Source organism: Odocoileus virginianus, chromosome 11 (genome assembly GCF_023699985.2).
Source record: "Odocoileus virginianus isolate 20LAN1187 ecotype Illinois chromosome 11, Ovbor_1.2, whole genome shotgun sequence".
NCBI lineage: Eukaryota > Metazoa > Chordata > Mammalia > Artiodactyla > Cervidae > Odocoileus > Odocoileus virginianus.
The window spans coordinates 15,121,169-15,133,800 of NC_069684.1; the positions used below are offsets into that span (position 1 = coordinate 15,121,169).

The following is a 12,632-nucleotide window of genomic DNA, read 5'->3' on the forward strand; positions in this document are numbered from 1 at the left end:
GATTCTCCAGGCAAGAATACTGGAGTGGGTAGCATATCCCTTCTCCAGGGGAGCTTGCCGACCCAGGTATCGAACCGGGATTTCCTACATTGCAGGTGGATTCTTTACCAGCTGAGCTACCAGGGAAGCCCTAACATGGAGAAATAAAAAGAATGTCTATCTTAGCTAATCATGAAGCTCAAAATGGGACAGTGTATGACATACGGGGGTGAGGGGTTCTTAACACCAAGAGACGAAAATCTAGCTCACGATCGAAAGTATCAAGAAATAGTCTATTTGTAATATGTTTAATTAAGTTCATCCTGCTTCTATTAAAGTGATAATGGGCTTTTGAATTCACCATTACCTGGTCAATCTGCAAATTTTAACCATGCCTCTTTCTTGCTGTTTAGGAGTGCGATTGGTTACTTGGTTGACTCCCTTTCCAGAATTAGCATTGCTTTTTACATCACTCTTACTCAGTCTTTAGATGTAATGCCTATGATTGTTTCTGAGACTGAATGGTTCATACTGAGGAAGGACACCAAGACAGTATAAATATTTATTTGTTGGTGAGGAGGGTTTCATAAGAAGTGAATTTTCCTGATTTGTTAGTTCATTAGAAAGAATTGCTACTAACTGATTTGGTAGGATCTAGGAGAAGACTTTTGTTGGAAGAAATTCCCAGCTTCCAGTTCCTATCTGTATCCTGAAATATAGTCACAGCTAGTTCACCCAGCAGACAGAGTCTAGTTTTTTAAACAACGGTACACAGTAGCCAGGAGGCTAGAATCCATCTTCGTATTTTGCCAAGTGGCCAAGCATGTCTCTTCCCACCTTGGCAGGACAGCAGCTGGTGAGCCTGTCCCCAAGAGCAGAGACAGTGGTGGGGCTTGATGACATGCCCTTTCTTGAAAATGAATTTCACTAGTTGCTTCTAAAAGTGAAATTTTATTTGTAGATGGAGCTCTTTATTTTCTATACCAATGAGTCTTCCTTGCTGGATGAATACATAAGGCAATTAAGAGGGCAATTCAGATTTTGAAGTCTCAAGTTGGAAAATTCATTTTTTGCCAACTCGCTAGTCATGGCATGAATGGTCCAGGTGGTGACTAACTTTGTTGTTCATTCCATCACAGCTCCCTTGAGCCTCTTGCAGGTTCCAAGACAGCAAAGATCAATCACTGCACAGCATTGCCTTCCTCCTGCCCCACTGACTGCAGGCCTGTTGCTCTGTAGCATTGGAAGTCTACACTTTCTGGGGGTGGCAGGAAAGCTAAGAACATTCCCTGAGGGTCAGTGCAGATGGAGGTGATCAGGAGTACCATGTCCTCAGTGTCTGTGTTCCACTTGCAGAGTGGTCCAGTCTGCATCTTTAATCTGGCTCCAGTGGCCCCACACTTAGTAATGTGAGTTTAGCTCTCACAACCTCAGTAGTTCTTATAAAAGGAAATGAGCCAGTTGCAATTATTTCAAATTGGCTACTTGTTTAGGAGCCAAGACTGAGGAATGAAAACTGACCTTCTAAAACAAGGAGGAAAGTCAGTGTGTTTAGACGTCGCCAAAGAAACCTCAGTTTTATTTTTGGCCGCAGCCAAATAGGAAGGCTTGGTCACTGTGCAGACTTGTTTATCTGCTGGTCTGCTGCAGGGGCTCTTGCTTTCCCCTGTAACAAGTGACCATGCACCTGCTGGCCTGGGGACTTCATCAGCCAAGAAAACCCCTAGACATGCTGTTGACTGAATTTGCAGTATGTGCATGTGTGCGTACCAAGTTGCTCAGTCGTGTCTGACTCTTTGTGACCCTTTGGGCTGTAACCTGCCAGGCTCCTCTGTCCATGGGATTCTCCAGGCAAGAATACTGGAGTGCGCTGCCATGCCCTCCTCCACGGGATCTTCCTGACCCAGGGATCAAACCGTTGTCTCTTACATTTCCTGCATTGGCAGATGGCTTCTTTACCACTGAGCCACCTGGGGAGACTGCAGTATGTGTTTACTGCTGTCCTAATCTGACTTTGAATCCAAGACTCATGGGCCTTTGCTGACAAGGCCCAGGTAGGGAAGAGGAAGAGGCAAGAGGAACTAGAAGCGGAAGAAGAGAGGAAGCAGACTTGCAGTTTGATGGTGAGCCGTGACCTAGACCCCCTCCTGAGGCCATATGGATGTTGCCCCTGTATCTGCCAGCTCTTCCATTTCAGGTGCCACCAGTTCCAGAGAAAGCCAGCAAAGACTAATGGACAGAGAGGGGACCAACCATCAGCATCACAGCCACATCAGGGCCACGGTTCTTCTGAAGGTGGAGGAGGGAGACCTCTTAGTGGCTGGCAGGTTCCAGTATTCCTGGGACTCCAGGTCGCTCTCCCAATGAGGCCTTCAAAGAAAATTAATTACATGAGGATTGGCACAGCTCCAGAGCTGAGCTCTCCTTGCTGTGTCATTGGGAGCCAGAGAGATGATTTAATGTGACTGTCTACTCTGGTTGGGAGAACTGAGGCCAAGATTGAACAGGCTTCGCTTCCCAGGAGCCTGGTGTTCCAGCCAGTACCTGTTTGTGTTCATGAACAGTGGTGTTCCAGTCTGATTGGTGAAATCACTAATCACTGTGTATCACTTTGTAGGTCACCTCTCCAGGTATATCTTCACATCATTCCTTGCTTTCTTCAAAGAATCTTCTAGCGATGTCCATTACCTCTCCGGGTACTTTTCCTGCTCTCATTGGGAGTAGATGACAGACTCATCTTCCATGGGACTGGAACGAGCTGTGGGTTTGAGAGAAAACCTCGGCTTCTCCTGCACACTCTGTGTCCTTGATGGATAAATCCGTCTAGCTGCAGAGTTTTGTGTGTGCTGCAGCTGGTGGGGCTGTACGGGTCAGGCACTGCACCATTACATTTTCTACAGGGCTCTGAAAATAGAACCTTTAACTCAGGCCTCAAGTCTCCTCAGGGAGCTTGCATCTGGGTCTTTGCTCTGTCTCTCTCTCTCCAACCCTCTGAAGACACCAGTGCATGCTTTCATGATTATGTATTTGAATGGAAACACATTTTCATCAGAGGAATTAAAAAGCAGCCGTTAGAAGTGTCTGCCTGGATTTCTGTTTATTTGCCTTCACCAGGGGAGTGGAGGAGCAGGGCGGAGGTCTCAAGGGGGCGGAATGCAAGCCCCCCTCAGTGGCCTGGAGCTGGCCGCTCTGTCGTTCCTCTGGGACAAGGCAGGAGACTGGCCGTGTGCATCAAAGACGGGTGTGGATGGACCTGCAACCACAGTGGGAGGACTTGCTCATTTCCTTGGAAACCTGAGAACAAAGAGAATCTGAACAATTGGGGGAAGTAACCGTATAGGAAATATTTAAAACTTAATCAGGAGAGTATTCAAAGTCTCTGCCTCTACTTTTAATTAGACACATCTATCTTTGCAGACTCCACGCAGCTAATTTCTCAGGATGTTTGGCAGGAGTGGATACTTAGGCAGAGTTTGGAGTTGTTTAGTCTGTACACCAGGAAAGTAAATTTCATATGATGAAACCTTTGTTAAAAAAATTAGGAGGAAATGCATCAACGAGTAGGGAGGGCGAAGAGAATGTCAGTCCCATGTAATGCAGAAACAACAGTCAAGGAAAGAAGTAGATGCTGTCTGATGTTGCCTACACTGTAAGCATTTGGAAGTAACATGGAATTCTTAAAACTTTTGGCTCACGCTGCAGTCAAGATTTTGGGGGTTGTTTTTGTTTTAAGTTACTCTTACCCATAATACTTTGAGTGAAGAAGAATGTGCATTAGAGCGGGTTCTCAGTTTCAGGACTTGCTCTACATATGCCCCGTCCACCGTGAGATGGAGTGGTTTGACAATCCTAGTGCCCTTCTTGGCTATGATGCCGGATGTTGTGCTGGCCTTTGGTGGCTGTGGCCGGGTGTGACTGTGGATGCGGTTTTTGCTGATACGCTGTACTTCTCGGCACAGCTGCAAGCTGGACAGGGTCTGTGTCTCCCCCGCCACGTTGCTTCCTGGCCCATTTTCCCAGCTACTTGTACTCCCCCGCCTTTGTCCCCCAATACTATCAGCTACACACATCACCTCTTTTCCCTCCAGAAAATAGAATGTCCCTGTGGGTCTCTCCCTCCTCGATCTTGTTTCGAAAAAAGGAGCTGGTTCTTATCTAATTTCCAGAAAAGACTTGAAAGTAGATTGAATTGGCCATTGGCTTTACCTCCTGATCCTCTATTTTTTGAATAATGTTTTGAATAAGGATAGTTTTCATTCAGATATCCATTTTATGAAATAATATTTTCAAATGTTAGTCATACCCCTCTGTCCTTCATTTTTCTATACCTTGTGACATAAGTTATATATCATCATGTTACTTGGTGTTTTACAGAAATTTATTCCCTGTGTAATACGGCCTTTCACTATGCTTTGCTTAACAGTTGTTTTTTTTTCCTCTTGAATATTTCTCTTAAAGATTTCTCATCCTCTCTTAAAGATTTCACTTGTTACTTTTGGAGCAGCTCTGACTCCCAAAAGCTCAAGTAGGAAGAATGAAAACCGTTATAGATTGAGTTTAACAAAATCCTGTGTACTGGGTTGCTATCAATGGAAGAAGTGACCACTGTTTACATCTCTTTATTTGCTCTTGTCAAGGCCGTGCTCCCAGGGAACCACCACTGCTGATAAGGCCAATAGCTTTCCCTCCCAGTAGGAACTTCTGAATTGCCAATGAAGTATAAGCATTTTTACTCTCACTTAAGTGTCTCAGATACCTCTATTTTCCCATGACTCTTCCTTTCCCATTTGTCCTCCATTTCTTCCTTCCTTCCTCCCTTCCATCCTGTTTTAATTTTATTCAGTGAATTTTATTCAATAAATTTTATTTTATTTTTTTATTTAAAAAATCAGAAATAGTGTTGAATTTTGACTAATGCTTTAGGATTTTTGTAGCATATTCATTGAAAGATAACTGATCTGTAGTTGTGTCTTTATCAGGTTTAGGTATCACTGTTGCACTTCCATTATTAAAAGGACTTGGAACAAGCCACATAACTTTAGAAGTAGCTAAGTGTTAAGATGGGCTTTCTAGATGGCTCAGTGCTAAAGAATCTACCTGCCAATGCAGGAGACAAAGGAGATTCGGGTTCAATCCCTGAGTTGGGAAGACCCCCAGGAGGAAATGGCAACCCACTCCAGTATTCTTGCCTGGGATTCCCATGGACAGAGGAGCCTGGCAAGCTGCAGTCCATGGGTCACAGAGTTGGACATGGCTGAGTGCGCACGCATGCACACATACTCTTAAGATATCTCGTAGAACTTCCCTATGAAACCATCTGGGTCTAGTGTTTTCTTTTGTTTCTTCCAAGAAAACTGTTCTCTTTAAGTTTTATGTTTCTACTGGAATCAATTTTGCTAACGTGCGTCTTGCTAGGACATCTTCTATTATATCTAATTTTCAAATTTATTTTTCATCGAGTTATATGAATTAACTGATTATATCTAATTTTCAAATTTATTTTTCATCGAGTTATATGAATTAACTGCATATGATTTTTTAAAAAAATTCTTTCATGTCAATCATATTCTCTTCATCTTTGTCTTTTCTTATTTTTAATTTTTGTGTTGTCTGGGTTATATTAACTAGTGATTGTCTTTTGTTGATTTTTTTACTTAAAAAAGTAACATTTCTTTTGTTTATTAGTTCTGCTTTTTCTCTGTTTTCAACCTCATGATTTTCTACTTTTATCTTTATGCTTGTTTGTTTTGTTGCTCTTTCTCTAGCTTTTGGAGTAGGAGTTTAAGTCATTAATTTTTATTGATTCAAGGATAAAAAACTGAATTTTATCTGACCACTGCTTTAATTGTATCCCTCAGTTCTGATCTCTAGTGTTTTTATTATTTATCTTCATAAGTTCTAAAGTTGATTTGTATTTCTTCTTTCACGTAATAGTTGTTTAATAGAAAGTTTTAACGGAATTTTGGAGGTTTTATTACTAATTTTTTATTTTATGAAGTGATCAGAGAATGCTATAAATATTATTCCAATTTTGTAAAGCTTTCTTCATAATGTAATTGTTGGTCAATTTTTGTAAATGTTTCATGTGCACTTGAGAAAGAAGTAGAATCTCTATTATTGTGTTCCATAGATTCTTTACATATTTACTTTTTTCCCCTTTGCATTTCTTTAACTGAAAATAGTATATTAACACCTCTTATTATTGGTGCTTGTTTTACCTTTCTATACTTTCTGCTATATAGGAGTTGGCAAACCACAGCCTGTAGACCTGTTCCCTATTTTCGTAAACAAATCTTTACTGGAGCACAATAATGCTCATTCATTCATGTGTTATGAATGGCAGCTTCACTGCTACAATGACAGAGTTAAGTAGTTACAACCTAGAGTATATAGCCTCCAAGCCTAAAATAGTCACTGTCTGACTTTTAAAGAAAAGTTTGCCAACCCCTGTACTATATATAGGTACATGGATATGCACATTTATTATATGGTTGATGTGAATGACATTATTTAGCATTATTATTATTACAATTTTTTTCTTGTCATGTTCAATAATTTTGGCCTGAATTCTGCCTTATTTGATGTAAAGATTGCAACCCATGCTTTCCTTCTTTCTTTTCCAATTGACTGGCATATCTGTTCATTTTGGGGTGTTCTGAATAGCTTTGTTTTTGATATATTATATTATTCATACCATGTGTTTGTTTTGTGAGACTGTTTGAAAATATTTTTGTTTTATAAATGACTTAAACTGCTTTTTAAGTGAATCAGTTTGTTAAACTTTCAAGATAGATCAGAAACAGATTTTACATACATTGTAAACTTCAGAAGGTATTCTATCTTGTGTAAGTGATGGTAGAGTTATCTGAACTAAACAGGTGAAGATACCTTAGACTTTGAATTTTATACTAAAAAATGTTATTGTGACTTTCCCCTCTACTGTGTGTGATTAAAACAACATTGACTAAAAATTTTGTGGGACTTGAAAATGCAACTGAATTATTGCTTAAATTGAGAGTTGCTGTTATGAAGTTAAAGGGTAGATACCTAAAAATTGGATAATTAAATTAAAACCATTTAATTTCCAATTAAAACAAATGGGAAAACTTTCCAAGAATATTAGTTAACTAACCCATTCATTTTACACATATACTGTTTTTTAGATTGATTCTACTGTTGACCAAGTCCTGCTTAAGGATCTAATGACACAGAGATGGTTGAAAGCCGTAGTATCTCTCGCTTCAGAAATTGATTGTCTAGATTGGAACACGAGGGAGTCATTTTCATGTACACGGTGTCTAGAACTGGCCGTTCTTTCAGTTTATCTGGAGTCTTTTGGCTTCCTCCTCTGTCTTTGGATGACATAATACCTGAACTGTGTGGTGCTTTCTCTCATGCAGGGCGGCCACTGACCACAATGTGGATAATACAACAGAAATACTCAGGGAGTGGTTGAAAAATGTGCAGAAAGCCTATCACTATGTGGAGTGGAGGCCTATGGATGAACCTGAGTGAGTAGCAGAAAACATTCTGTGAGCTTTTATTTACCCTTCCCCCGCTTAATCAGCTTTCGGTCACTTAGGCTTCTAGTCTTAGAGACACATGTGATTTTTCATTGTCTTTTGTCTCTGTATCTGATAGTAAGTTACAAAGACCTGCTATTTCTTCCTTTGACAGATCTTTGTATTTCTTTTCCTCTTTGCTCATGCAGCTACCGGCCAAGTTCAGACTCTCATTCGTTCTCCAGTAGTAACACAGTAGTGTATGTTTTAAAATATTGATATTACTTATTCAGACTTCGAGTATTAACCTTTTATACTTGAGGGATCATAGTGAGAAGTTTGTATACTTCTTATTTATACCTTGCTTTTTCACCCATCGTATGTTGGGTATTGTGCCATAGCAACAGTTAAGGAATATCTCATTATTTTTGTGTCTGCAGAGTACCCACTGATGGGTGAACCATAATTATTTAACCATCCTCCTACTAATGGACATTTACATTATTTCCAGTCTTTACCCTAGCAATTTTTTTGTTTGTTTGTTTGGCTGCACTGCACAGCATGCAAGATTCTAGTTCCTGGACCAGGGATTGAACCTGCGTCCCCTGCATTGGCAGTGCAGAGTCTTAATCACTGAACCACAGGGAAGACCCTACTGCAGCAATTTCTTAGTTGCTTTTATCTTCAAAATGATACTGTATACCACACTGTCAAATCAATCTACCTAAAATATTAATGATGGCCTTTCATTTCTTTGTTGAAAAAACTTCAGTGACTCTCCACTGCCTATAGAATGAAGTTCAAATGCCTGATTTGAAATATTTCATGAATCTTTTAAAATATCCATATCTTTACACAAATATTTCCTAAAAGAAAACTGCATTATCCAGATGTCCCTTTTATTTTATTCAACCCCAGGCTTTCCTTCCCTTCTTTGTGATAACCTTTATCCCAAATTCTACCTGCTACCAAAAGCTGTAGCTTATCATTCCAGTTACAAATGTCTACCTTCTCTCAATACTTGTATTGCTTATTTCCTGTAGCATCTTGTTTGGCACAACAATAAACTTAACAAACATTGACTATCTAATTCATGCATTTTTTCCTAAGTTATTTTATTTTTTACACAGGGGCTAAAATGTACAAATACTTTGTTTCACTCAGTGCTATGTTCTTGTAAGCACTAAATGTATACTTGTTGAATAAACTAATGAGTGAATGAGAATATGAATAAATATATTTCAAACTTACTACTCTAAATGTTTCCCAGGCTACCATAGTTCTAGATTAAGGATCTGTAGAAGTGGGATGAATTGAGCTGCTGAAATTTTTCCCAGGATAAGTCATTTATTGGAAGCTGCATATGTATTATAAAAATAATAAATGCTGTTCCAGAACAAATTTTTGTTCTTTTAGTCTCTCACTGTATAATATTTTTTATTACATGTACATATATATGTATCTACATATATATCTCAATCTCAGCACATGGTCTATAGATGGAGCAAACCTTAACAATCAAATGTGGACACTGAAAACTTTTTTGGAGTTACTTATAATGGAATTTAGCCCAGTTAGAGTGGCCCAGAAAAACTCTATGTACCTCTCCTGCATCCTGGTAATTTTCTCCATAGCCAGATTTTGACTAATATATTGCATGCCAAGGTCAGTGTGAGAAATATCAGAGAAGGTATTTTTTAGGGGCAACATATTCAGAAAAAGAAAAAAAACAGGAATTCCACTGATTTTTGTAGAAACGGTTGGGGAAAACATTTCAAAGACTTCCTGTGTAATAAACAGTTTTTTTCATCTTATTTGTATGGTTATGGTCTCATTTTTGTGGTTTCTCTTTTACTGAGGCAAATGTCCTGCCAGTACACAGCTACAAGGACCTGAAGTGGTGGCCAGTTTGGGGCCCCTGTGACTTTATCAATGTCCGTACCAGGTGGGAGCTTTCAGAAAGGTTCTTAAGGGTGAGCCAGCCCAGATGCCTCCATGTCCGTGGATGAGTCCTGGTGAGCTTACGGGTGTTGAGAGACATTCCAGCCTTGTGTATTTGCTCCCTGATCTCACTCCATCTGGGGGAGATCAACATGTTGGACTCTGTAGAGTCCTTTACGGAGACTTGACCACAGAAAATAAACCTTTGCTTTTCCCGGGAAGCTCCTAATTTGATGCTGTAACATTTTCAAATGTACCTGATGGCTGAATGTATGAGAAAGTGTCTAGGAATATGAGCTTTGGGGTTATGCCTAGATTCAAATTCTGGCTATAGCCCTTATTAACGGCGTCATGTTAAGGAAATGACTTAACCACTCTGAGCAGTTTCCTCGGCTGTGAAGAGGCGAGAGTGGTAGCATTTACATCATAAAGATAGTGAATTCTAATGAGAACTGAAATATTGGGTCAGCCAGAAAATTCATTCAGGCCTTTCCATAAGATGTACAGAAAAACCCAAACAAACTTTTTCGCCAGCCTAGTGTTTCATATAAAGATTCCTGTGTATGGGAAGCAGCAAATTACTTAATCTCTCCTTGCTCCAATTTCTTACGTGTAATAAGGGGATAATGATAACCATAACAGCATCGATTTCCTAGGGTTACTACTGGAAGATAAAATGGATTAGTACATAGTGCCTTCAATATATAAGCACTCAATAATTATTAGCCATCATCATCATCACAATTATTATTATAGGTCTTACCCTGATGAAATTGGACCAAAGCACTGGCCTGCCTCCCGTTTTGCCCACGTGATGAAACTACGACAGGCAGCCCTTCGAACTGCGAGGGAAAAATGGTCAGACTACATTCTGGTAAAAACAGATGTTTAATTTCTTGACAACTGTTATCTAGAATGTGTCCAAATCAATTGTCGATAATCTAAGACTGTGGGAGCAATCAAATGTCCTTTTTTAGGCCTCTCCTCCTCAATGTTCTAATAAAGGCACAAGAAAGAATCTGGAGAACTTAATATTGGGAGACCTGGATTTCATCTCAGACCCATTCCTCACATGCATTTTTAGTGAGTTAGCAAATAAGCTTCTGAATTATTCTATCTCTTTATTGTAGTAAACATGAAAAACCCTAAATCTTTTTAGTTCAGAGGGAATGCTGTGGGTAAAGCAATATAAAAGGTCTTAACTTCTCGGGACTTCCCTGGTGGTCCAGGGGTAAGACTCTGAGCTCTCAATGCAGGAGGCCCGGGGTTTGATCGCTGCAGCATGAAGCTCAACTAGATCTCACTAAAGACCCTGCATGCCTGCATGCCACAACAAAGATCAAGGATCCACACACCGCAGCTAAGACCCGGCACAGCCAAATAAATACATTAAAAAAAAATTTTTTTTAAAGGTCTTAACTTTTTAGAAGAGTTTCGGGGATATGAGAAATTAATTACATAAAAATAGTCAAATTAACAGTCCTGAAATGCTGTTCCTTTTGGCTCCTGAGTGTCTGGGGACCAGCACCTCTTGCTTGGATTCCTAGTTGCTCCTAATTATGCTGGACCCTCCTGGAGAATTTCTCTCCATGAAGAGGTGCCATTACTTTCCTTAGAACTTCCAGAGTGGTCCAGAAACATGCTGGCCTTGATGATTAGGAATCCATATTCTATCCCATCCTTGTCCTCCAGGAACCTGGGTCTCCGTTGGAAAGGACAGGTCCCTGACCTGTAAGGAGCTGCAGTCCCTGCTCTCATTTGAAAACTGACAGAGTCTTCTTTCCCCACAAGTTTATGGCAACCAAGTTCTTCCTCTTTGCTCACCCCCACAAATCCATTTAATTCTTTTGGCAAGCCTTTTTCAATACAACACTAGAAATACGACCAATGAAACAAAGGCAGTGATGTTTCATAAAACTAATGGACGTCTGTTCTCTGACTCCTAAAGGGAACCCTTTTGACCTCCTTCAGCCTCTCAATCACAACAGAAATCAGCCCAGTAGTTTATCGCACTTCCACTTTCAATATGGATAATTTCATAGAATTTGCAGTTGTGCTGATATTTAACATAGCATAGCTGTTTAAATGTCTTTGAAGTGTACAAGTGCTGAGCCACAAAATTTTGGGTGAAGAGATTGACTATCAAAGGAATGAAAGCATCTGAGGTTTTGCTTTCTGTGTGTGGGGAAATATACATAACATAAACTCTACCATCTTAATTTTTAAAGTGTACAGCTCAGAGTGATTATTTTATATAATAGAAACAGTTACACTGTCCCTGTAAATGAATGTGTTAACACGGATTTCTGATGGGAATGGGAAATAGCTTCACTACTATATAATATACTTTAAACAAACAAACAAATCTAATTGCAGCATTAAGAGAGCATTCATGGATTCATTTGGGGCCAGTTTGACATTACTGTAGACAATCTAAGTAGGTCTGTTCATTTACACTTAGAATGAGCACACAATAAATGCAAACAAATCTTTTAAGGGCTTGAGACCCATTCGTATCTTATACTTATCAAGGTGTCATTGAGTTCCAGTCTAGTATTTGCCCAACGATAACACCAATTCATTGCTTGATGCCTATGCATAGCTAAACATGTGGAAGTTAGACTGGATGCATTTTGCCTGAATGAAAGCCATTCAGCCCCAAGGGGTTTCCATAACAAAACCATGGATAGCTGGTTCTGTATGTCATGGGCAAGTTTCCATACCCATTACTGAAAAGTACCTTTTCATCTGATGTTGTCCTTTTCTTTTCCTAGTTTATAGATGTTGACAACTTCCTGACTAATCCGCAGACCCTCAATCTACTGATCGCAGAAAACAAAACCGTTGTGGCTCCCATGCTGGAGTCTCGGGGCCTGTACTCTAATTTCTGGTGCGGAATCACACCTCAGGCAAGTCTGCTGGTTAGCAAATTAAGACTATGAGTTTTAACAAGGCAGTCACCTGTCAACAGTAACCCCGTGAATCTTTTTCTGATTTTCTCCTTTGAAACACGCATATCATTGTGTTACTAGAGCAAGAATTTTCAGGAAAGGAGGTAAATCCATGTCCAATGCCAGAACCCAAAGAGCTCTTCTGTATTAATGAATTGTGAAGACATTATTCTAATGAGTTTAGGATTAGAAGCTTTAAATTAACCAGTAACGCTTACTGGGATTTGTACTTCTCCCTGATTCAGAGATTTTCAAAAAG

At 39.8% G+C, this 12,632-nt stretch overlaps 1 protein-coding gene across 1 annotated transcript in view; it reads left to right on the forward strand.

The window, feature by feature from the left end:
* The window catches only part of COLGALT2 (collagen beta(1-O)galactosyltransferase 2), a 112,183-nt gene that overhangs the window by 61,421 nt on the left and 38,130 nt on the right, over nucleotides 1-12,632 (forward strand). The window contains exons 2-4 of the mRNA XM_020890211.2: nucleotides 7,380-7,490; nucleotides 10,179-10,296; nucleotides 12,197-12,331. Coding sequence (XP_020745870.1) covers nucleotides 7,380-7,490; nucleotides 10,179-10,296; nucleotides 12,197-12,331 — 364 coding nt within the window. The remainder of the gene's footprint in view (nucleotides 1-7,379; nucleotides 7,491-10,178; nucleotides 10,297-12,196; nucleotides 12,332-12,632) is intronic.